The sequence below is a fragment of the Eriocheir sinensis genome, chromosome 17 (genome assembly GCF_024679095.1).
Source record: "Eriocheir sinensis breed Jianghai 21 chromosome 17, ASM2467909v1, whole genome shotgun sequence".
NCBI classification, from domain to species: Eukaryota; Metazoa; Arthropoda; class Malacostraca; order Decapoda; family Varunidae; genus Eriocheir; species Eriocheir sinensis.
This window is the reverse complement of record NC_066525.1, coordinates 4891503-4918704: the sequence shown is the minus strand read 5'-3', so window position 1 is coordinate 4918704 and position 27202 is coordinate 4891503. Positions and strand designations below refer to the sequence as shown.

The 27202-nt window shown below is 40.4% G+C and overlaps 2 protein-coding genes across 2 annotated transcripts; one reads left to right on the top strand and one right to left on the bottom strand.

The window, feature by feature from the left end:
- The first annotated feature begins 1632 nt into the window (after positions 1 to 1632).
- Positions 1633 to 19576, top strand: LOC126999820 (N-acetyl-D-glucosamine kinase-like). The gene is made up of 9 exons (XM_050862832.1): positions 1633 to 1799; positions 8431 to 8515; positions 14532 to 14630; positions 16657 to 16798; positions 17070 to 17180; positions 17483 to 17606; positions 17737 to 17911; positions 18035 to 18187; positions 18467 to 19576. Exons 1-9 carry the CDS (start codon positions 1762 to 1764, stop codon positions 18821 to 18823), a joined length of 1284 nt encoding a protein of 427 aa, XP_050718789.1. The 5' UTR covers positions 1633 to 1761; the 3' UTR covers positions 18824 to 19576.
- LOC126999819 (nucleolar protein 9-like) lies at positions 17761 to 27109 on the bottom strand. Its single transcript, XM_050862831.1, has 13 exons — positions 26618 to 27109; positions 26064 to 26296; positions 25835 to 25945; positions 25384 to 25630; positions 24756 to 24970; positions 24509 to 24652; positions 24078 to 24206; positions 23748 to 23936; positions 23396 to 23539; positions 23104 to 23271; positions 22728 to 22830; positions 22025 to 22149; positions 17761 to 17909 (listed from the first exon to the last, which is right to left on the bottom strand). Exons 1-12 carry the CDS (start codon positions 26790 to 26792, stop codon positions 22076 to 22078), a joined length of 1932 nt encoding a protein of 643 aa, XP_050718788.1. The 5' UTR covers positions 26793 to 27109; the 3' UTR covers positions 17761 to 17909; positions 22025 to 22075.
- Positions 27110 to 27202: the final 93 nt, after the last annotated feature.

Here is a 27202-nt window from a genome sequence, read left to right as displayed (position 1 = left end):
TACATGGTCTGGCACACCGAAAACTGTAATATACTGCGGTAGATGGTAGAATGCTGCCGGCCCCCTTTCCCTTTCCAGATAGAAACGACCAGCCCCTTCTTCAAATCAGAAGGAATATGATACGTACGTATACCAGACTGCCATACGCCAGTCGGACCGCATGCGACTAACTGATCATATAGTCGCACCTTAGGTTTGAGCAGCAATTCGAACATTCAGTATGTTACAAACACCATTCCCTTACCTTTCCATCCTTGCTGAACCTTGCCACAGCATCTCTGATCTCGTCAAGAGCAGCAAGCCAGGCAGAGCGACTTTTCTTTATATAGATGCTAATCTTCAGCGCCTCTTGATCCCGATTCCCTCCCCCCACAGCAACCTTAGCCATTCTGCAAAGTACTCCTTTACAGCATGGACAGTTTCACGTATGCAGGTATTCCACAGTTCTACAGGGTCTTCGGGTGCTTAGCAAAATGAAGCGATTTGGGACTGTCATAGCATATACTCGATCATGGGCAATGGGCATGCCAAGTCTTTTATTAGTCTCTCGAGGTAAAACACACCATGGTTACATCTGACATGAAACTTATGTGTTGCAACAAGCCTATGAGGAGTTGCAAAACAACTCACCACTCCGGAAAACCCTGCAGCTTTGAAGAAACTTACACAAATGTATTGTAAGCGCAAAGATTCAGGAAACAATGGTGCTCTGTTCCATTTTTCTTCTGATTTGGTTTGGCAGTTATATTTTCATCAACATTCATAATTAATTAGCCGTATTTTTTTTTTTTTTGGGGGGTGGGGGAGGGAGGATGTTATGACTTGAGGCTCGATGTTTCCTGACGTCAAGCGGTGGCACTGGGGTTCGAACCATCTCGCCCTGGCTATACATCCATGTCTTGACGTCCTAACTATTAACCTCCCACTACCGCACCTCGGTAATGTTACAGAACGTTACATCAAGACTAGAAAATATAAATTTAGGCATAATAAATAAACAGATGAAAACGTTTGGGAGGGTATAAGTATAGTACAGGTTGAATATATATATATATATATATATATATATATATATATATATATATATATAGAGAGAGAGAGAGAGAGAGAGAGAGAGAGAGAGATTAGTATCGATAATAAACCGATAGAAAGATAAATAGATAGATAAATAGATGTATAGATAGATATATGGTTAACGATATATTTTTTGGGGTCGCATTTTTTGTACACAGAGTTAACGTGACGATAATCTCTAGGACTGACACCCTATAATGTATATAACTGTTATGTTACGAATGCAATGCATTTCTTACCAACTCAAACCCAACACAATAATTATTTCCCTCCATTCCTGTGGTTGGCTGAGAAGGTGGTGGCTAAACTCATGATCCAATCAAACCCGTTTCTGAGAGAGGTGTGGTGACGATAGTTGTCACTTGTTATATTCTTATGAGCAAAGACATCACTTCAAAATCCATGATACCTACTCAGCAGTTTTGAAACAACTAAATCCAATAAGCTACCAGGGGAGTAATAGTGCTTTATACAAATATATTTCAGTAACCTTATAGTGACGTTATAATGAAGCCTGAGGTGAGAGCTGGCATTCGTCTATGTTGACAGGCGCGTGGCGGAGGCTCAGCCCGGGTGAGGCGCGCAGCAGCAGCAGCAGCGGAAGCAGGAGGCGGCTCGACATAGTAGTCCACAGAGCAGCATCGGTGAGGGGCGATCGACACGAGACTTGCTGTCAAAGGAACAACCATGGTCAACAGTGATCTGATCTTCGGCGGGATTGAAGGGTGAGTACATGAGTGTCTGCTGTTGCCCAAAGCCAGCAAGGTTATTGAACGCTCGCTACCATTGCAAGGAGTGAGAGAACTTCAGCTTACCAGGGGAAATTAGCATCCATTTGTAAACACAACATCTGAGCTACTGGAAATACACAATCATGGTCAACAGTGATCTCATTTTGGTGGGAATGGAAGGATATGAGTATACGTGCGTGTCTATATAAAATTATAATGCTTTAGGCCAAAGAGGTTAACTTCACCAATTCTTACCATTGCTACCATAGGCCTATAGGAGTAAGTGCACTGCTTACTATACTTGGGATATATATATATATATATTTTTTTTTTGTTATATGAACACAACTGAGCTAACGGAAATAACACGAAGATTGTCACTGAAACTATCAATGGAATAATCTAGCCAGCCTCATATCCACCTCTCGGAGTGCTGTGGATCGCGTGCATGAGCACTTGTAAGAATACCAAATACCAAACATATCACACTAACACTGACGTATACAAGCACTCATACTTTCCACGCACCATACGTGACTGGAACAACCTCCCTCATCAGATTTTAGACTGCAATACAATAGACTCATTCAGAAAACAAATACACAATCACTTGTCACCACAACACACCAACACTTAACAATTACACTTGATTCACTTCCCTCCACTGCACACCCAGGCCCCCCGTCCCCCCAACAGCCAACAAATATGCGTGTTATGCACCTATTCGGGTGACCTGCGCATCATATATCCAGATCCAGATCCAGAAGAATGAGGACGTGGCAAAATGTTGAGTGTTACGGCACGTTAACTGTGCGAAAAACCATTTGGAGCGAGGGGCATGAAAGTAGGTATTTAACATTACATTGTGAAGAATTGGTGTGATTAATACATAGAATGACAGGCTGACAGAATCGCTTTTCAAATAAATATCACTGTGCCATTATAATTTTAATCCGGTGTTTCCGCCACACACACACACACACACACACACACACACACACACACACACACACGAATAGAGTTCCGTGGAAATAAATGTCATGTGCTGGAGTTAGCTTAGAGCAAAAACAGACCCACATGAAGCTACCAAATTAGCGTAGAAACAGTAATTATGACTTAGCTATAATACTCAGGACATTATCACCGGAGAAACATGTTAATAACATGTTTGGAGCTGCGTTCAAAATGTTAGCAAATATTATCTTTATTATTATGAGGATGGCTTTTCATTATTTGGATAAGGACATGACGGGGAAAACAGCAAAAACAACAAAGACCCAAGCTGGATTATACAGCAACTGTGTTATCCTCTCAAAAAGAAGAACATGATTGGACAAATTACAAAGATCAACGAAAATGGTCTGAAGTTTGGTAGGCCTGACATACGAAGAAAGATTAAAAGAGTATAATCTGCCAGCATTAGAAGGGAAAGAGGGGTCAAAAAGGGGTCATCCTCGATAACAATGTGATGTTAAGACGCTAGGAACTGATAAGAGTAGGAAGTGATAACACCGGTGTTTACAAAATAAAAGAAAGACTGCGCAATGTAGATAAGGAAACAAGACACCGATCTTCACTGCTAAGTCTGTGAAGAAGATATGAAGGAAATACAAACAGGATTTGATAATTATATTGATGTGATATCATCATTACAAAAAAAAAAAAAAATTATGCATACATGACTACAGCAGATTTAACATTTTTGTATGATTGAATCTCAATACGCCAAAGTCACATTGGCTGATTGCTCGGTGTTTTCATGCAGCTCACCAGTCGAACGAGGACCCACACTAGCCCAACTTTTTATGGGTGATTAATCAGGACCGTAGTGTGGTGGTTAGCATACCTAATACGAATCTGAAGACCCGTATTGAATCCCGGCGAAGGCAGTCAGCTCTCAGCCCACTCCGCTGGGCTGGCTGAAGTGGGAAAACCTGGGGGAAATAAACTGTTGTATCCCGAATATCACACGTGCCGTATCTCGCGTAATGAAGTCTTACCCACTGGAACGTGCTTATACATCGCGTGCTGGTGAAGATTCCCGAGGGCTGTTGTTACTGTTATTTCGCGGCACGTCGTAGTATCAAGGCCCTGCGTTCCATCAAGTACTACGATGTTATGTAGTATTTGCCATTCCCTTCAACAAAGTGTTTGCTGTATAGGCTACGGATATAATCTGTAAATATTCAGCGTTCAACGATCCTTTCTTTATAAGAGGGAAGTCGCGTGAAATCCTTGTCTTGTTTGCGCTTCATGCTGATGGCGGTGAGCTTAGTCCTCATTTTCCTCTTCCTCGCGAGACTCATACCGGGGGCGGGGTGGAGAGGGGGCGGTGCTGCGCCGTCACCCGAAAAAAAAAGGTAGTTGTGCTGCAAGTGTGAGCTTACTGGGGTGAAAAAAAAAAAAAAACATTGCTTACAGCTGGGAGGTGCTCGGCGCCGCCCACTGAACGGTCTAGTGCAGATGCACCTCTGTACTCGAGACTAGAGTGCAATATTTAAGTAACTTTCACCATTTGTTATTGGCTATATATTATAGTCACTCAATCATTGAACGTCTTATATCTATGATGTGTTACATTAGTCGTTGAATGTTATGAGATCCAGACTGTAGTACCCTGATAATGCTCCGTAATAATCACCGGAATTAAACCATTCGTAGATCCCCTATAAGTCAAGGGAGACATCACGTTGTTGAGAAGTGGAGTTCAAAATTTGATACTTAAATGTCCTTTGCAAAGAGAGAGAGAGAGAGAGAAACGAATTGTACAAGTTTAAGGTACGTTTTTAATTTGAATGGCTCAGTGTTAATTACATGCCATACGTCGTACCTTATCATATCAGCGCTGTCGGTCCTACTAACTAACTATATTCAACTTCTGGGTAGAAAGGAAACACTGAAGATTTTACTCTGGCCAAACAATTTATATCTGGTCAGTGCCTGATGGTCTGTACGCTAAACATGTTTTTTTTTTTTTTTTTTTCTTTTTTTTTTTTTTTTTTTTTTTTTTTCATTGGGCGTCCATGCTAAAGTCGACGTTTCATGGTCTATCTGTATCTGCATTCAAATCTCTGTTTACGCTGACGTCAAATTCAGAGCGGAGATGACAGCATAAATACGGTAGACCCAAGTAACGCGTATGTGAAAAACTTAAGTGCTATGAGATAATGATAACGTCACCTATATTTAGCAGGTGTGGAGGCATATCTGCGCATCCTCCTTATCACTGTAAGCCAACCACCGTAGATTCTTATGCACCTCTTATCTAACTGTGTCATGCCCCAGTGAACGTCCCATACACCCATTGAAGCCTTGGAGGTCGGGGGGAGGGGGCTTCGGAGATAGACTCGAGTCCATACAAGGGGTGTGATCTATTTAATAGCCTATCGATGACTTGTCCTTCCCTTGACCCAAATAATTTTAGATTGTCCTATACTTTTCTTTTTCTTCTTTACCTCTCACTCCTTCCCGATTCCCTTCAGTCTCAATTTAGGCATAGCTGGAATGGGGTTTAACACATTCAACTATATTAATCGGAGTAAATCTGATTAACCATTTGCTGTGATGGGAGAGCGTGGTCCAAGCCAGTTGCCATAGTACCAGTTGGCATAGATGATACTGAGTTTACCACATTCAACAAAATTAATCGGAATGGATCTGAAATACAATTGGCTGTGATGGGAGTGCGTGGTCCAAGCTGATGGTAGGACATGTGGTGGATTGTCAGCTCACCCGAATACGTTTGGAGATTCAGGATAGCACTGAACCACGTATTCTCTGACGCTTTCGCCTCACAACATATTTCTAAAGACCTCAAAGATTAGCCGGGTTCTCATGAGCATTTTCCCGTTCATGGCGCAAAGGCATTGTCAAACTATCCCTATAGGCTCTTAAATCTACCCATGGAAATATTTACAACTACGAAAGCCTTAGCATATGTGGGTGTGTAAGTCCCAAAATGTTTGAGAATATCTGAAGACATGCCTAGTGCAGCAAGGAGACTATTATATCTCCTTGAAGTGGGGTGGGATGATCCTATGGGGATTGATCGTGAAATCAGGGGGATGACTTTACAGATGTTTATTTCGTTTTCTCAAGAAGTAGGAAAAATGACAAGCAGTTTGTTTACGAAGGTGACGATATCTAGACCACCTCCGTCGACCCTTGTTTCTTGCAGGAAGTCCCAGAAAATCCCATGAGAATCTTCCTATAGTCAACGTATATTAAACTTGTAAGCAATCTTTCTCTTCCTCAGCTGAAGTGTCTCTTATCTGGACATTATAACGCGCGATGCACTCGTAACCCAGACAGAAGTCCCACCCCCTCTTCCATAGCAGTGGACTGGATGGATACAAGGAGCAGAGAGTTTGGAGTCAATGTTACCTTGGAGCGAGGGCGAGGGAGGGGGCGGGGCTTCTGGACAAATTCATAGTGTACAGTGACTATAGGCTACTCATGACCTCTTGAATACCACCACATTTCTTCTCTTCCTATTACGTGAAACAGGACATTCATTACATGCACGACTTCTAACGATGGCTTCTGATGCTTAGTTTATTTTTTTACAGTAAAGGAATCAGGGAAAAAAATAAAAAAATACAAGAAAAGCCCTCTAGCACTACTCCTATAAAATAAAATATAGGGAAGAGAGGCTGTATATATAGCTTAAAGGCAAAAAACAAATAAAAACAAAAAAAGACCGCCAGCACTCCTCTAAAAGATCGTAGGAGAGAGTGACTGTATAGTTTTATATAGGTTATTGTTGATTGGGGTTATTTCGTGGGAACGGCGTATGTAGATCACTGGTGCATCAGGGCGGAGGGACAGGAGATAAGGGTTGGGGAAGGAAAGACGCAAGTGTCCACGCGTCACCAGACTTGTAAGCAATCTTTCTCTTCCTCATCTGAAGTGTCTTATCTGACATCATAACGCGCGATGCACTCGTAACCTAGATAACCTTATTGACCGACAGAGATAAGAACATGCACTTTAGGAAATGCCTCTGGATATCGATGCACGCGTCTTTTTTCATCTCTCTCTCTCTCTCTCTCTCTCTCTCTCTCTCTCTCTCTCTCTCTCTCTCTCTCTCTCTCAAATAGGTAAAGAGTTGCTTATATTCACACATACATTGATACACAGAGTAAACATATATATTTCACTCCTGCTTACCAATACACACATTTCTTTCGTTCATTCAGAAGGTAAACAAATTCCAATGTGTAGCGAAGGATAGCCGTTGTAGTACTCGATATCATAGTTCCACACGATTTTACTTTTCTGTTTGTTTGTTTGTTTTCTCAGACTCTCGAAATGTTTTACTGTGAAAAGGAAATCTTCAAGCATCGCATCCATCAGCATATTTTTTGTTTGGTCTGCACTAAGGGTTTAGTAGAAGACTTATTTGATCTACTAGTATGCTTATTTCCTTGTTTGTAATTATCAGTCATTTACACACAAATAACTCGTTTTCACTGCATATGGTAAAAGTAATTGAACGCTCCTGTAACAAACACAGAATTCCAAACTGAATATATAATAATAGGTCAAAGTTCAGGCTTGACTACGCCTAACCCTTTCAGAGAACGTAATAAGGCTGATCAAATATTTAATTAACCCTCCAAATCATAGTTATCACCTGTAATACGAAGCCATAAATCACATGTCTGATAAGATAATGATTAATGACTAGCTGAAAAATGTACGTAATCCTTGATGACGATTAACAACACATGAGTTGTGGTCATACCTAATCACAAATGTCTTCATCAAGTTATTGGTCAAACATCGTAGTTTTTCCTCATTCGGATAAGAAAACAAACAAAAACAGATTCGGAGAGTATAATGCGATAACACACGAGTACTCAGGACAAATTACGATTATTTTTTCCCTCCTTCTGGGGACATGTGGTGTGTAGCAATCAGTGTCATCCCGTCATTTGTTATCAATAGTCCACTTCTTACCTTCCATGAAATCGTTATCGTGTACATTAGATATGGTAATTATTAGAATATTATACCATTTAAGCTGAGTATCAATTTCTGAATATGGAGTGTGGTCGTCTTTTTGGGGTGCTATTTTTTTTCTCTTAATGTACTTAGTCACGCCACACACACACACACACACACACACACGAAAGGTCAGGATATGTCAATGAATGAGTGGCTTTGTTCTGGTGTTGGCCCACATTAGCACAACTCTATATAGCTGGGTCGGCTGGTGCTTTAGATCTGAAGATACGGTCCTCTCCTAGTAACTATCGGTCTTATTTAAAACTTTGCATGAAATTAGACAGTATTATGTTTATTGCCTGGAGCTCTTGATAAGGAGCAAAATATGAGATACATAAATGAAAGGTAATGTATATATTCCAATAAAATAATGTTATTGTGTATTCTTAGACTGGTTCATTGTATTGCTGTGAAAATAGAGCTTCGTAATGTGTGTGTGTGTGTGTGTGTGTGTGTGTGTGTGTGTGTGTGTGTGTGTGTGATAGTGCGGTTTCTATTCGAACTTTTCCTCGTCATTAGCTAATCTATTTTATATACACCAATATGTTTACTTTTTAACAGAATAGCTGAGCATCGGGAGCGTGTATTAACTCAGACCTACTTTTTGTGTTGACAGGGGCGGCACGCACTCGTGGGTGGTGCTGCTGGATGGCTGCGGCCGCAAGATTGCCGAGCTCGAGGGGCCGTCCACCAACAAATGGGTGAGAGTTACTAGTGCCGAACATTCCTAACTGTATACACACACAAGGGACGGATCCAATGGGTGAGGGATGGGGATGGGGGGGGTAGGAATGGTATGTTCAAGTCCATCCTGAACTATTTACATCGAGTGGAGATGGAGACAATGTTCTTTCTTGTGGCAGCCTCTCGAAATTCTGACGTTGTATACTTTTATCTCCAACCCTGGGAAACATTGAACAAGCTGTTCTTTGCTATGGGCCGTATCAGCACAATCAGGATCTACTTAACTCTGTTGATCCTGAAAACAAGCGACTCTGACCCCGCAAACATGTACAATCTTCAGATCAACCACCCCGAGGCCTGGAGGTTAGTCGCCAAAAGTGTTATGCCATTTTGCTTTCCATTGGTGCAGGTCATGTCTGTGAACTGTTGAGGAAGCTGAAGGTTCGCTCATGGCTGGTTGGGATATCCAATAGTGCCAATGCTAGACAAAGATTCTTCATGGCCACACCCGTATTGTCTTGTTTGGCAAGTGAGTTTAAGAATCAGTTTGGGATAAGAGTTGATATGAGCACTGAACATCATGATCTTGGTGAAGGAAATATGAAAACGGATCATGACACAATCAACCAAATCCAAGCTCTTATAATAAGTCATGGCATTCCACTCGCCAGTGAAGGTGACAAGCTTTGAATGAATTTTTAGTTATGAAAACAAAGTGCCAACTGCAGAGAGAATAAATAAGGAACGTTAATCGCCGTTAGCCACTGCCTGGTCTGCGGTGTGTGTGTGGCGGAGTGTGACGTGGCGAGACACAGCATCCTCCGGCAAGGTCGTTGCGGGAAAGTGAGAGTGAGAGACCTGAAGAGTCGCCGCCGACCAAATCGGGTTCCAGGTGGACGATAATCGTTTAAGAAACAGGAAGCAGCCAGTACTGGTTGCCGATCAGTTTAGGAGAATCTGCAATAACTGTACACAATGTAAAGGTAAAATTAAGGGCATATTCTATAACTGCTGGTGGCCGTATTCATTTCCGTCTTATTGGCCCTTGAGCTTGTGGTGGGCGGGACGAAGGGCAAGTGTGACATCCGAGTTACCACAGTTTACCGAGTTATCCATTTATCCATCGGCCTGACAAGGAAGATGAGCATCTGGGTGACCTGGGCGCCATTCGATTAATTAATTCAATTTCAGTCAAATAATATGGTCATACGACGGGATGCGCGTCTCCTCCTCTCAACGACGCCACCTCCGGGTCCCTCTGAACAAGTCTCCATGCAAGTCCCCTTCCCCAAACTTAGTAACTCATGACATGATCCATCGAGCTTTGTAGGCACCCCTCGACTTCCTCAACACAGGATTGTCTACCTCTGATACAACCCGATGAGCAGGTGGACTGGGTGTTTTGCCACATGCCCATATATCCAGAGTTGGCGTTCACGGACTATGCAGGTAATATAGGCATCGATTCAGTCTCACGGAGTATTCACCGATATGATAAAGTATTTCTCCATGATTCTGCAAACAAACCTTTTTTCTGTTGCCTTTGAGCTGTTTCCTTAACTGTAGAAAAAATTAAAAAAAGGCGTCAATTCTTCTCCATGTCGCTGTTTCGTGTCTATGCTTCACAGCCATAAAGTCAAACAGAGCACATATGATTTGAGGATCCAAACCTTTGATCTGCCCAGGAATCGACAACGCTACACACTCGTGCTGAGGGAATCTATAACCTTGGCCAAAGTAGCCACAAGGACATGGCGCCGTTAGGGCGGGCCACCCACTGTAGAGGCCACAACAAGAGACCTCACAAAACTGGATTCTAAGCGTCGGTCTGGTGTCAAGCCTTATAGGGCGGTGGGTTGTGCAGATGTGTCAAGGTCATTATCACGTCGGCCACCCTGCTTATATGAATATTCGATTAATAAGTAAGAGTAGGTATATATAGAAAGTGAATTTGTTGTTTATGTGAGCTGCAAAGGAAGAAGTTAAAGAAAGTGAAGCTAAGAGTATTAAGAATGGCTTTCGATATAATCTACATTGTCAGGTACGTATTTACATTGCCTCATCTGATATCTCGTAGAAATGGAGAGGTAGAAAAATAGTTTGTTGGTTATGTGAATTGCAAAGGAAAAGGCAAAAATAAAAAGGAGCGAAGAGCAATAAGAATGACTTTCAACATAGCTCACATTGTCAGGCACATATTTGCATTGCCTAATCAGCTCTATCGTACAAATGAAGAGGTAGAAAAATAATTTATTGTGCATATGATCTGCGAAGGATGAAATTAAGGGAAAATGAAGCTCAGAGTAATAAGAATGACTTTCGATATAGTCTACATTGCCAGGTAGTACACATTTGCATTAGCTGATCAACTCTCTAATAAAACTGGAAATAATATAGTCTGTTGTTTATGTGATCTGCCAAGACAGAAAAGGGAAAATGAAGCTCAGAGTAATAAGAATGACTTTCGATATAGTCTACATTGCCAGGTAGTACGCATTTCATTAGCTGATCAACTCTAATAAAACTTGCAATAATAGTTTGTTGTTTATGTGATCTGCGAAGAAAGAAATTAAGAGAAAATGAAGCTCAGATTAATAAGAATGACTTTCGATATAGTCTACATTGCCAGGTAGTACATATTTGCATTAGCAGATCAACTCTCTAATAAAACTGGAAATAATATAGTCTGTTGTTTATGTGATCTGCCAAGACAGAAAAGGGAAAATGAAGCTCAGAGTAATAAGAATGACTTTCGATATAGTCTGCATTGCCAGGTAGTACACATTTGCATTAGCTGATCAACTCTCTAATAAAACTGGAAATAATATAGTTTGTTGTTAATGTGATCTGCGCAGGAAAAAAAAGTCACAGGAAAATGGATCTAAGAGTGATAAGCAATGGTCTTAACATGGCCTTAACATAGTTCACAGTGTCAGGCGCATATTTGCATTACCTGACCAGATCTCTCGTTCAGGTGGAGACAAGTGGCAAAGCGTTGACACCATCAGTAGTAAAAATTAAGGCGCTGCACGATAACTTCTCATGCCTCACCCTGACTTGGCAAGCAGATCTGCATTACTCTCCATGGCAGGTGCGGTGCCATGTCCGAAGACCCCAATCACTCAGTCATTTGCATTATTTTATTTGGGATGAACTGGCACTCTCTCTCTCTCTCTCTCTCTCTCTCTCTCTCTCTCTCTCTCTCTCTCTCTCAACAGTCAGAGATGGATAGATAAAAAGGTAGATAGACATAGACGAGCAGACAGACAGAAAAAAAGAGATAGACACACAGAAAAGTAAATCAAGAAAGGAAGGAAAAAAAAGTAAGAAAAAAAATGGTTTCATCAGCTTTTGCATAAATAACAAAGGGAGGAAATCAGTTATAGTGCTGCTTTACTTTAATTGCTTTTTATAATTGCTTCCTTTTTGCCCTTTGCTTTAGAAATGATATAAATGAAGAGCAAAGGGACAAAGTATACGTGTAAGTGGGTACAAAGAGAGTCTTGATGGATCTGCGTTGGGGGGGACATTCCTGAAGCTCACTCGACGGTGTAAACTGGGGAGAAAAAAAAGTAACGAAACCTGTTGAAGACGAGGAGAGTGGGGTGGCATGGGGGGGGGGTGAAGGGAAGGGAGAGGGGGACGGTTATGTCGTAGAAGAGGAAAAACAGGAATGTGAGAAGTACATAAAGCAAAAAACAAAACAAGTATATATATTTTATCCTGTAAAAGTCGATATATCTGAAGGTAGACATAATTAAAGGGGAATCTAACAGTATTCTTACCAGAACTTGAAAGAGCGACTGTCAAGAGAGAGAGAGAGAGAGAGAGAGAGAGAGAGAGACGAACGGGGGTAGGTAGAGTCGGGAAACTGGGGTAGGAGTACAGTTCTTAAGCCGAGAGCGGGTTGAAGGAGAACAAGGAGGAGTTATAGACCGAGTGTGTGTTCGAGGGGGGTGAGGGGGGGAAGAGGGAGGGAGAGAAGCAAGGTAATAGACAGAGCAAGTCAAGACAAGGTGGAGGCAACTTTACGTTCGACGAGACGGTAGTTAACGATGAAAATAACCAAGATAAAGAAGAAAACGGTGCACGGTAATATGCTACGTGTGTAAAAAATCGAGGAAAATGTGCAAAGAAAGCAGAGAGAGAGAGAGAGAGAGAGAGAGAGAGATAGGTGCCCGGGTAGATCAATCTGACCTTGTGGCATACCATCAGCCCAACAGACAGGCAGCAGAAAGTAGTGGCACTGGAGACCCTCACTTGTATACACCGCTTGGCGAAATGTCAGGCAAGGTCACCCCAGTCTCTTACCTTCTTCCTCCTCCTCCTCCTCCTCTCCTTCTCTCCTCCTCCTCCTCCACTTACTATTCTCTTCTGCCTATTCTTACTTCTTTCGTGGTTCTTATTCTTATTCTTATTATTATTTGTGTGTGCGTGTCCGAGAGAGAGAGAGAGAGAGAGAGAGAGAGAGAGAGAGAGATGGATAGGGTGGATTTTTTTCTTTTTGTGTGAAGGAGGAAGTGATTTGTGGCCCAGGAAGTTGTCCTCCCGGAAATAGGTACTAATTCATATTGTTGTTGTTGTTAGTGGAAGTACGTTAGTAGGTATGCTGGTGATGATGATAATAATAACAATAATAATAATAATAATAATAATAATAATAATAATAATAATAATAATGAATAGAGAGCAATCCTCCCACCTTACCTGCCCCACCCCCACACCTGTATGTCACCTGCCTTGAAACATTATACACAGCACCACGCTCAGTCATAAGCCACTGAATAATACTAATTGATTCAGTCTTGTTCTACTTTTGACATTGAACGGAAAATATGACTTCTTCGGCGGAGGTAATTAGTGTTCATATCCTCAAACATTCCTACACCCACTTTCGATAAAGCTTTCGTAGAGGTTGTGTGTGGGTATATCCATGGGTAATTCTTTTAGCCTAGTGATAGTTTGACGAGACCTCTGCACCATGAACGTCACAAACACTCATGAGAACCCGACTAATCTTCCTTGTGGCCTTTGGAAATAGTTGTGAGAGCCGAATGCGCCTGAGAATACGGGTTTAAGTGTTCATAAATAGTTTGACAATACCTCTGCACCATGAACGTGAAAAAGCACTCATGAGAACCCGAGTAATCTCCTTTATAGCCCTTTGTTGTTGTTGTTAAGAGTCGAAAGCGTCTGGGAATACGGGTCTTAAGGTCTAAGGTCCATCTTGTTAAACACAGTAGGCTCCTGTTACGACTATTTCCCAAGACAACAGAGAAGATTAACCGGGATTGCATGGATATTTTTTTCCCGTTGAAGATGCAGAAGTCGGGTAGAACTATCCCAGCATATTCGACGAGAGGGTTTTCAAACGAGCGAACTGAGGTATCGAGACGTTTTATAAATACGGGTCTAAATGCCCATGAATACGTCCGCGTGTTGTCACTGGTAAAAACAAGGTGAGGTGAGGTTGGGTCCTTGAAGCGAACCAGTATTACCGGGTTGTCGTTTACCTTGCCCAGAGGGATAGGTGACATGTCTGGCGGGATGGTGGCAGGCTTGGTTCGCTGCTTGAATTGCTTGAATCCAAACGATATTCCTACCAAAAGACCGCTGGCATGCATGTTACGCCACCCCCACCGTGTCCTCAATGCAACCATGTAGGCAACTTCAGGGAGCACTTCTTAACGGAGGCCTTGGCAGGTAACGGCAGGTAAAAGCGACAAAAAAAAAAAATGTAGCTCGTAAAGGGAAGCAGGCGGGAAATGTGGGTAATCAGTACGTTAGTATATGAACATAAGTCATAACGTTTTATTAACTAATCTTTTCCCTTCTTCAAAAATTCAGTCTTTGCGGATCCGTAGCCTACATATTCATTATGTGTGTGTGTATTTACCTAGTTGTAGTTTTACAGGGCCTGGGCTTACGCTCGTGTGGTCCCGTCTCCGTATCTGTATTTTTCCTTAAAGCTTCTGTGTGTGTGTGTGTGTGTGTGTGTGTGTGTGTGTGTGTGTCACGTTTCTATTTTTCCAGATGTTGGGGTTGACGGAGTGCCTCAAGCGAGTGTGGCAGCTGGTGCAGGACGCCAAGAAGCAGGCCGGCGTGCCTCCCGACACTGTCCTCGAGGCGCTGGTAAGTTCAAGACAATATAGGCCATATTCTTAAACATTGCGGCGCCATAGCACAGTGACACACATTTGGCAAGGCTGTTGTAGGGGTTTGGGGAATTTGCAGAGGTAGTTTTATAACCCCTCTGGTAGTTTTATCATTTTTTGTGCCATGAATCTATGCAAACACTCATTAGAACGCGATCGATCTCCTTTTCGGCCCTTGGAAATAGTTGATGTGAGAGGCGGGAGCAGGACCAGTGCCTCAATCATTATAGTATCCTCAGCCCTCATTACACCTGCACCAAGTTCCATTGTAAGCCCCAAAAGTTTACTCATTTTGAAGGGAAATGAATTCACTGCACATCCAGCAACGTCAAGAGCAACTCTTGACGTCAAATGCGGTTACCGTTAGAATCTCATCTCCGCATCCTTGTCACGGAGAGGTCGTCCGCATGACTATTTTTCATTGCGGTCAAGGAGACACGCCAAGAGCGATAAATCTTTTAAAAAAAGTCCGCAGCACTTGAAACTAAATGATACATTGTGGCAGTGAAGCCAATGCTGTGGATTTCTAATAATATAGGAAACAGTGCAGATCACACTCCACACTGTGCATTTATCATGTTGTGCGATGTTGAGCAACACATTCTGTGGGGCAGGAGTTGTTACCATACAGATGGCAAAACTGCATGGTTGCGCAACACATCGCGCGACGTGATGCCCAGAAGTACAATGATTTCACTACACTGGTGGCGATGTGGAAGTAGTGTGTGTGTGTGTGTGTGTGTGTGTGTTATACCGACCAATCATACAGTCCCCTCGCCTCCACTCCTCCCAAGCAAAGAGAAAGAGCCAATCAGACGCAATGACGCGAGGGTGGGGCAGGGAGGTCGCCGCTCTGACGGCTAGACATCCCCCCCAGACCCTCACACCTACCCCTTTGGATTGGGGTCACTCAGCCAAGATTTCCTTCAGGGAGGGTCGAAGTATAGAAAGGAAAATGCATCGTGGGTGTCCATACATATAGATAGATATACAGATAGAGAGATGAGCTGACAAATAAACACAGATAGAGAAGGACTGCAACGTGTGTGGAGTATTCGTATGAGCGACGTGTCAGCTGACCTCAAGTCCTCTCTCGGTGTGTTCCTTTCCCTGGCGCCACACACATACACACACACACACACGGTTGAGCAACTCTAATCATGTCAGCCTTAACTTTCCACGAGCACCCTCTCACCCTCCACTGCACTAAAACTCAATGATGACTTTCGCGGCTCATGAATTGCGTAAAGCCCGGCATTTTAATGTGGAGAGTGGTTATTACCGACTAGTTATGGCCATATATATTCAGTGCGTAGAGATGTATAAATATAGTATTTTTGGCCTGACTGCATCCAACTTGTACGTACTGTCCCATCTTTAAAAAATAAAAAATAAAATAAAAACGATTGAGAGGTCCAAGTCATTCGTGGTGGCGTCCTGTGGTCATACAAATTATTCAATCTGCCAAATTTCCAAAGGGGGGTAACCTTTCTCTGGTGGGGCCCAAGGTCAACTACTACTACTTTCTTTTTTTACCCCTACTACAACAGATACCTCCAACCATGTTTATTTTTCTCGACGCATAATCATGGAGGGCTCATAAATTGGAGGTCATTAGCCCCAACTCTATTTGCTAATGACTGTGGCATCCAACCACATCACTAATACTACTAGCACTAAATCTATATATAACACCTTTCTACCACTACTACTATACTACTACTCTACAATGCAGTTAACTTTCATCTAAGAAAAAAGGGGGGAAAGAAAAATATAAGGAGGGAAAGGAAGGTAGAGTCTGCCAAGCACCTCACTCTGATATAGGATCAGCCTCTCACTGTTAAAATAACAATAAATAGCAGACAGTACCATGAACACATGCATACATTATAAGTCAGAAGGTTCTCTTTGCCACTGTCGTGATCATTAACTTGAAATGGGAACCTAGCTTAACATAAAAAATGTGATGAGATTATGCATATTAAGCTTGTCTTGCTTTTCAGGGCTTGTGCCTAAGTGGGTGTGAAGAGGATCAGACCAACCGGGAGCTAGAGGCAACTATCATGGCTCAGTATCCCACCTTAGCACGCCACATCACCGTCGCATCAGACACTTACGGCTCCATAGCAACTGGCTGTCAGAGAGGTTATTAGCATAAAAGTTTTGCCACTGGTTAATGAAGGCCTAGCTTGATCAAGTAATGTTGCATTTTTAAGGCATTCATTTGCATTTTGATGAGTCCAAAGGTAGTGGGATTTTGCTCACCACAGGCTCAAGGGCAAATGAGACGAAGATGAGGGAGAGCTGAAGCCAAGTGCAGCTTGGTAAACATAGGTTCCCAACTTTACTATCAACTACACATGTATTTGAATTTTGCTAATTAAGCTAAGTTAATCAATTATCTTTTCTCCTTCAGGTGGAATTGTGTTGATTAGTGGAACAGGAAGCAATGCTCTACTAGTTAATCCAGATGGCCGCACTGGCCGATGTGGTGGCTGGGGTCACATGCTTGGAGATGAGGGTGGAGGTAGGAGTTTGTTAAACATGGTACTTTATTGACTTTTATAGTAATTAGAATGATACTTTTTTTATTGAGCCACCTTTGATATTTTTTATGAAGTAAAAAAGTGACTTAACTTCAAAGCACTTAAATCACCTGTGATATTTTGTTTTTATCATCATTTTTGGTGTGCTAATTATGAAAATTTGATATCTTCTTTTCATCAACCATGTATTATATCATAAGGCATTTAATTTCTGGAAACCTGTGAAATTGATGACCAATTTTTTCCTAATTACCTAAAGTAAGACATCTTTTTTTACCTACAGCATTCTGGATAGCTAGCCGAGGTGTAAAGGTGTTGTTTGACGAAGAAGACAATTTGATTGATCCCAAGTTTAGTACAGAAAGGTTAAGAAATGAGGTCTACAGCCACTTTGACATCAAGGATAGGTAAGTACAGCTTGATAAATTACAAATATAGCATAAATTAGCTAATACTATACAATTTAGCTATAAGTGACACATTTGTAATAACTCATTTATGCCATACATTTCCTCTAATTGACTTTCATTTTGATAGGTTTGGGATGCTGGAGCACGCTTATTCATTATTTGAGAAGTCCAAGTATGCAGGTCTCACAGCAAAGATAGGAAAGGCAGCTATGGAAGGGGATGCAATGTGTGCCCACATCTTCTATGAGGGAGGCTATGCCCTTGGCCGCCACATCTCTGCACTTTCCAGAAGCATTGACTCTGTAAGTAATTGTGAATAATTACAGATGCATATCATATTAACCTATTAGAATGTGGATAAATAAAGTGAACAAAAATGTTTAAAATGTTATTAATATTTCTATTTTTGTTTATGTTTCCTCTAGGAATTATACGAGGGAGAAAATGGGCTTCAGATAGTATGTGCCGGATCTGTGTGGAAGTCCTGGGAACTGCTGCGTGCAGGCTTTCTAGATGGAGTTCAACCACATTGTGAGAAAGACGTTCCTCTGCCAAAGTTCACCTTGGTGACGCTAACGGTAAGAAATTCAACTGAGTGAGCATTCCATAGGAGTTTTATTGGAAAAATAATGTTAAATAGAATTTTTAGTTCTTAACCCCCATGGCGTCGGAACATTTCCCACCCGTGACCCCCCCCAGCGTCGGCACTTTTCAAATTTTTTTTTTCTCCCATTATGTCAGAAATGCTGAAAAAACATAGGTTTAAGTCATGAAAAGTGTCAAAAATGACATCTGAGTCACGGTGTGTAATTTAAATTGATGTAATGTCTAATATGTTTTTGTTTTATTTCCTTTAGGTAACAAGTGCCATGGGGGCTACTTACCTGGGAGCAAAGAAGGCATCCTACAATTTGCCTTGTGACTACAGCAAGAATGTCCACCCCATATTTCAATACTCCCACAACAGTTACATATCCTCTACGATGCCTCAAAAGTCAGTCTTTACAAATAAATGCAGTAGGTCACTGGGTGCAGCTAATGGAGACACAAGAAATACCAATGGAGAAAGAAAAATTACCGAGATGGTTAATGAGTCAGGACACACCAATGGAAATATCAATGGAGAAAATGGACATGCAAAATTCAATACCCAGCTAAATGATGTATCAGTTGGACTAAAATCCATGGCTATTGAAAAGCCTATCAGCACTTAGATATTAATCTCTGTCTCTCTCTCTCAAATAAAATACAGAGCAGGTTCCTGAATTTTGCAAGACTACTTGTCATATTTTCAACCAGACGATATTTTCAACCTCCATAGTTTTACGGATTTTCCCAACACTTTTATATCATGAGTGAAATGCACTTTACAATTGTTGTTGATGGAATGTGGAAGGAGCACTCGAGCATGAAACAATCAGCCCCTATTTACTTCCCCTCATAGAAAAACGGGGTAAATGCTTGTAGGGGTTGAGTGGGAGATATGTACAAGAGTGAGCAAGTGTATGATAAGTTGTGTTTACATAGTTGGGAGAAGGAGGAGTGGTAGAGAACATTATTTGAAGAGAAAGCATTCACCGAGCTTCCACCTTTCCTATGTAGAATACCAGAATAGCTATATTTTTTATTAAGTTTTAAGGCTATTAGCCAAATTTATAAGTTATGCATGTGTTATGTCACTAACATTTGTTTGTTTCGTATTACTAAGTTTGGATAATGAAAAGTGCAGTAACCTAAGATACAGACAAGTATATAAATTCTTCCCCTCGTTTAGTTGACCAATATTCCAAATTTATGTGTCACTAATATTTGTATATTTTCACCCACTAATAAGTTTATAGGAGAAAATAAGTAGTGAATTAGGCATAGATCTATCAAAGTTTTTATATTATATTGACTGACCCAAGTTCTTTTTATTTTAATTTGTTTGTCAACTGCATGAGAATCTGAATAAATATCGATGTTTCTATCTATTTATTTATAAGTGGTGCCGGGTTAAATGTTTGTGGGGCCCTAGGGCATTATTCTTGACTTTTTATGGGGCCTCAGATCTTTGTAAATGATGGCACTTTATGAAAAGGAGACAATATCAAAGATAGATTCTAGGAGCCAGAGGACTGCTCACCCAGGATTGGTTGAAAATTATGGTCCTCAGGGCTGCATAGCATGCATTTCTCTAATATAAGTAATTTTTCTGTCTGATACTTAAGAGAGAATCAAAGCATGAAACACTTTTAACAAAAACATTTCCCAGTCAACTAAGATCAGCTCATTTGAGGCTCATTCAGCTTTGCTAAGAAGTTGACACAGGTTTCCAAATGTAAATATTGTTACTGGGGGACAGGCTATTAATATATATAAGGTATACATGAGCAGGTTTTCTTATGCATGTTTTGCAAAATTGATGGCAAATTAAATGTCAATAATTTTCTTTTAAATATTGGTGTTTTCTCTCAAGGCATTAGGATCGAAAAGAAACTGCTATGTATTTGTGTTGTTAGCTTCCACAGATATTTTCCTAACTTCATCCATGTTTTCTCTTTCCCTTCCTCTCAGTGTGTAGGAGTCATGATCAAAGGGTCGTGCATGTGATGCTCTGCTGTGGTATTGCTTTCCTGTAACTAGCTGGGCAACATGACCTTAGATGCTTAGCTTGTAGGACTGTTTTTATCTCTCACATACACACAAAAATAGACTTCAGACATTGTACACCCCATCAGCAAATAAAATAATGTACATACTATCATGATAGTCTATAATGCAATCAGTAGAGTAGAATTCTTTTTTTTTGCTTTTGCCACCTCCATTGTAGTAACCTTCAACACCTTTCCAGAACTTTTTTTGTAAAGTTTGCACCACTAATTACTAAATGATGCAATGTTATTGTGACGAAGTCAATTTTCCAACTTTGTTATGTTGAAAAATGAATAAGTAACAACTAAATAGGTAAGCAAAACATTACCAATACAAAATGCCTTTGCATTGCAGAGCATTAGCTGGTATGGGTAATTTTGTAGATAACGCTTTCAGGAAGAAATATGTTCTAGTACATTTCAGGATTACTTCCTGAACTGTACTGGAGCATATATTTTTGTGCTCATATATACAGTGTGATTATTTCTGAACATATGGAATGTCACTCACCAATACCTCTTGAGCAATAACTCTATGTACAAATTGGTAGGTGAATTTAACATTCATTAATTTGGATATTAATGAAGTTGGTATTGAATACAGTTGAACCTCATTGATCCAGTATGTATGGGACCAGACAACTGCCAAAATTTAGATGTAAGTTTTAGAATGTCAATCATTTACCATCCAAGTCTTCCTCCCTTATATCTGTTGTCTCAGTTCACATTGTTAGATGCAAAGGCTGTCACATATGACAGATGGATGTCTGGTGTATATATTGTTTGTTTGTCCTTAGAAGGGAGCATATTTCCTATACACTCACAGATGAAGCCCAATGCTGTATTCACAATAAGATTAGCTCTTTAAACATGAGCATACAGCAGTCACACTTCAATATACAATTAAATGCAGCTGCAGATTCAGCAGCTTCTGCTGAAGTTATGATCCACTCTGTTTTCCCCATTTTTAATCAGTATTGTTGAAAAAAGTTGTGCATTGCACATCACAACACTTGTAACAGTTGTGTCATAGCTAGTTCTACAACTCCCTGGCAAAATTGAGCACAACTACAAGTTCAACAATAAAGTTGCTGTCATGCAAATGTTACGGCACAACTGTCCATCTTTGCACACAGATATGGTCAGCGTTTAGGACTTTAAGAATAACTGATATTTTTTACGGTGCACAATACAAAAAAATAAAAAAATATGAAGTAAAACTTAGTAATTTGTTTAATTTAATAATTTTTACATTGATAGGTGTGTTCAGCTTGCAACTCAAGATTCTATTCCTTAAGCAAATAGATACAATTAGGGTTGAGCTACTGGAAAAAGTTAACTAGTGAACACTTCTCAAATAACTGGAAAGTGGCTGAGTTACTCCCTTGTACCTCTGGGATTATATCTAATGGATTACAGCCTACTGGATCAGCACATTAAAAAAACAGTTATATGATTATTCGGAGTAAAGGACCTTTACTGTAATGGTGTTTGCATATTTGCACACTTTGGGAATGACTTTTAATAACACATTTCTAATTTTGACTCGGAGATTGCTAAAATTAGATTAAGATTCACTAAAATTTTAACCTTGGCATCCTTGAAAGCTATTGCCAAGATGGGGAGTCCAACTTTTACACATAAAGGGATAATATTTAGTAAACAATAAAAATTCACTACTTCAGGAGGTAAATTCAAGCAACTCACCTTGTTTTTATCAACTTTATACCCAGTTGAAAAGTCCATTATATTATTACATAAACATCAAAATTATAATTGTACCTTGAATCGTCTTTACACAGAAGACGGTTTGATGTCAATGGTTGATGCTTGTTAAGAAATGTCATCCTCAGAGTTTTTTTCAGTTTTTGCCTTTTTATGCTTCTTTTCCTTTACGACTGACACTTCTGAAAATGGAAAATATTAGTAATAAGTGTGATAATAATAACAGTAAGAGTGGTATAGTAATAATAATGATGCTTGTGTGTGTGTGAGAAAGGAGTGCAAGGGGTGATGCTGTAGGTATAGCCAGTGAAACAAAAATGGACAGGCCAGCCGACCATCACAAAAAATACTACTTTTCAATGCTTCACTATACCGGCTGAGTGGTACCTACATGCTTGAAGCCTACTGCAACATTAAGACAACATTAAGGACTAATGTTGACTGCGATATAGGATTTGATGTTAACTACTCTAGGTTAACAGCAGAAAACTAAGAAACTGGCCTAAGTTGTGGTGGGGATATTGCAGTGTTAGTCTGAGGTGGAGGCGTTGAGGGAAATAATCAAATATCTTTAAACACACATCTTTAAATATCAAAATGGGTTTCCTAAAAAAATCCAGTCTGATGGAGACTTTTTGGCCATCTATGTAAACTTTAATTACTTCAGGGCTTTAGTGAAACTTTATCATAACACATTTTAGCGACGGACACGTTTTCTTTTTAACAGGCTGAGAGAAAAAAACACACAAAAGTGACTCACCTTCACCCTCATTCAGCAGGTCAGCAAACATTTTTCTTTTATTCTCGATCTTGTCTACCAGCTCTTGCCAGTCTGATTTATCTCCTCTTTTAAACATGCCAACCTGTAAACGAAAGTATTTTGTATGTCAGGCAATAATACAATGTGGGAGTTATGCACAGCCACAACAAACCTCAAACTGACCTCACTGGTTATAACACTGCCAGTACATACTTCACTTCTAACACAGATTTTAGTAGAACACTGAGGCCCAAATTCATACCATGACATACCATTCATCAGGATACAGAAACTGATCCATCTCCATTTTCCTTTTCATCACATCTTACATGACAAAAGAATAATGCAGAAGCACATATTATTATTAAATACACACCTGGAATTTATTGAATATAATCTTGCCAAAAGGATTAGCTTTCAATTTGAATTCATCAGTGACCAATTCATCGCATATTTGTGTCTTGGCCTTGATGCTTGCCACCTTCCACAGCGACTCTAAGACCCTTGACCCATGCTTGGAACAGGCCATGTCAGTGAAGCATTTCTGCCAAAGAGAAGAAATGGTAGGTATATGACTTTTCCAGCAAAATCTAGGATTTGACATTATTTATATTATTAAGACTTATTATATTCTTAAAGATATATACACCACAATTATAAAAATGTACCTTGAACCTGTAAATGAGTTTTTCCTTGTTCTTGGCGCTAATACTGGTGCTGTTGACAAAGGCGTCCACCACATGGGAACCTCTTGGGTCACATCCTACAACCACCAGCTCTGCAGGAGTTATTGCCAACAGACTATTCACTACCTGATGATGGAAGAAGTGGTAACTTGAATTACAATGGAATTGATGAATGGAATGGAAGGCTAGATACAAAAGTTGTCCTGGCATGAAAAAAAATATCAATAACAGATAATGAAAGATATGAATTATCATGAGAAATAAGAAATAATAATAAACATTTATTATCAGTCAGGTAAACTTTACACTAAACAATTAGTGACCAGTGGATTACCTTGATTGGTTTGCTGAAGGACAAGAGCTCTTGTAGGGCAAGAGCCCCTTGGAGGTTGACAGATGAGACTTTGCCTTGCTCCTGCCTGGCCTGGTACTCTGAATAAGGGACCATCCGAAGCAAGAGTAAAGCAAACATTTCCTGTGAATTATTGCCTGGCTCGCTGCACTCCATGAGATCCATCAAGGCCTGGAAAACATTAAAGCACCATTTGATCAGCCAGTCCACCAGAAGACTTCCTGACAAGACCAACCAGTTGCGGGCATATCAATATTTAGTTTTACCACTAACCAAAGCTCTTGTGAGTGAAGAGAGCAAATAAATATATACCTTCATGCAGGAAGCCTGTTTGGTGTTCAGTCTATGGCAAGCCAGGGTGAGGGCATGTACAACTCCATAGTGCTGGGTACTTAATGCTGGAGTCAAGGCTTCCCTTGTCTCTTCAAATATTTCTTCAAACTGAAATGGTTGAGTAAAAAAAAAAATAGAAAGTTGCAAGGGCATATAGATTCATATTCATATATGAGTACAACTTTGTATCTATCTATCAATAAATAATTAGTATATACAGCAAAACATCTTTAAGGTGGCATAATTGGGGCGGACGCCTCACCAACTCAATCTAACTGCCGACTTATGGGAGTGCCCTTGCAAAAAAATGATGTTTGTATACTATTTTACATACCACTTTGATATTGTATTCAAGTAACAGACACTGGGGCTGCCAATTAACAGTAATACTGTAATGGCAAATAACATACCGTTTCCTTGTCAACCCAGGATGAAAGAAGTCGCTGAACAGCAAAGTTAGCTGTTCCGTGTTGGACAAGAACCTTTATTTTACCCTTAAAATATTGTTCAAATACAAGTCTCTGCTGCTCACTACTGGAACACGTCAACAAAACCTGAAAGATCACACAAAAGATACCCCAATTACTCCATATTGCTTCCATCATATCTGAATAAGAACTGCTCTCTAACTTTGATTTTCAGCTTAAATTTACATACCTCCAATAGGCGTGTAGTCGGACCATCAAGGAACAAGGGAGGCAGGTCAGGTGTTTCAAAGTCCTCATTATTCTCTTTGTACCAGTTCTCAATCCCTGGAAGCCCATGCTCTATGAGATGGGCTACGACAGTTCTACAGAGGTCTTGTTCACCACATTTCAGTACTGATAACAGACACTGAAGTACTGCTGAGCCACACTCACTACTCAAAACATCTGGAGGGAAGAAAACACCTTATGAAGATACGGTGATTGATCTGTGGATCTGAGTCCCCATACAGATAATGTCAAGCTTCGGATAATGCAGATTCAACCAACTGAGCTTTTAGTGTATTGTTCTTCTTCTGGTTCTACTTATTGCAGTCTTTAATAATGTTTGTGGAGTGTATTCGTCCAGTTTTGTTATTTAACTTTTTTGGGGGGCTAAGGGGCACTATTTTCAATGAGGTCCCAGGCTCAGTTTTTAAATTATATACCTTACAGTCATACGAGACCTACTAGTTAAGGAGAAAAATGAGTGCTTTCTCAGATGCACACAAACAAAATTACTTTACATGAGGACAGGAGGCAGCTTTAAAATATTCCTTTCCTCAATAATGACTAAAGAAAGAACTATACTGAAAACAAACCTAAGAGATTTGGTAATCTTGTAAATCTCACTGCAAAGTCTGGTAACAGCTGTTTGATTTCAGGAGGAACAGTTAGTGTCTTGGTGTCTTCCCTGTTGAGTGCGTGGCTCATCTGCGAACGCTGGCTGCTTCTTACAGAGCGATCAACTTCAATCCCGGAGCAGACTTCAAGTGCTGACCTCACCACATGACTTGCATACATGTGACTAACAAAGTCTTCTAGGTTATTATAGACAAATCTTACGACCTGAAATAAACAAACAAGATAGCCTGAGTCCATTAACAAAACACTGACTTATGGACTAATTTTGCTGCAGAAGTAATCTGCACAAAATACATCAATGGGTTAACAATAAAAATTTAAAGGAATGAACATGAGCTTACATATTTCTTATGCAGTACATTGGAGGGAAACAAACATCCACACACACAAAAAGATAAACAATCAAACCTTCTCAAGGAAAGTGGAGAACTCTTGTCTTTGTTCCTCAGAAACATGAACTAAAACTTCCTTTTCCTCTTCTTTTTCATTTTCTTCATGACGTTTTTGTACGGCACCTTTCTGGAAATTAAGGAAAAAAGAATAACTTTGTTGAAATAAAATTTGCTGTATTTGCAGGATATATCAAATAAGCATATATAATTTTGCACATACAAGCCAAAAATAATGTGTAATTTACCTGAACATATTTGAGTGAGAGTGTAAGTAACGTTTGAACATTATGAGAAGCGTAGGGATCCACACAAAGTGGTCGGAGGTCTTCACCAAAGATGCGGCTCATTGCCAAGACTTGTGTGATGTCAGCATGGGGAAGAGCACTGTCCAAGATGCGAGAAACTATCTGATTGCTTGCCAGGCTTCTCTCTTGACCATTTTGCTCCAACTCACGCATGAAGTTTCGTATAAGAATTTCTGCAAATAAGAATTAATTACTATTAATTATCTCAATTCCCAACAGTTTATGAGGTGGTCAGAACTGCACAGACACCATCCAACATAAACTTTTGAGAGAGGGAAGCAGTGACTATATTAGACTGCTGCTTCCCTCAATCATTTACACCTCACTGCTACTTGTACTCAAATGTAAAAATGGAGGGATAATTTTCAGAATACTCCACAAAAAGAAACTTATAAAAAATCCCTTGACCAAGAATAGCTACTGTATTTATCATTTCTTTCACCCAACATGCAAATTTACCTCTAAAACCAGTACATTGTAAGGACAGGACTAACCTTTCTCTTCTCCCTCCAGATGATTGAGTTGTTCAAACACTCTCATGTAGTAACTGTACTCCTCCTCGGAAAGGCTCCTACCCCTGCCGAAGTTGCCCTTCCTTCCATGGCGTTTAGCTTTTCGCAGGAAGTTTTCTTTCTTCTTGGGTTTACCTCTCCGTGCCCCCTCTGACATACTGCAAGAGGAGCTTTATTTGCTTTAGAACTGAGAGGCTTTGTGTTACTTCTCAGGTTCGTCTCCTTAGCCTTTCTTCCTTAGTATTCTTTAATTATTTCTCTCTTTGCCTCCAGCTTTCAACCAAGTGTTCTCATGTGGTTCACTATTGTGGTTTCTTTTTATCTTCCGTCAGTTCCTGTACAGCTTTTAGTTTCCTGTCTCCCTCCTTCCTTCTCTTGTTCTTGTTCTTGCTCTTTCTCAGTGTTTTAGAGGGCTGTTACACCTTCCTTGCTTGCTGTTCCTCTCCACGTGTGTTGTTTAGCGGTCAGCTGGAGTGGCAGGCCGTGCTTGGTCTGGGCCCGGAGCTCTTGCAAAGGCAGCTCCTATTTTATATTTTTGCTGGTCCTTTTTCTTATTTAGCAGTATAG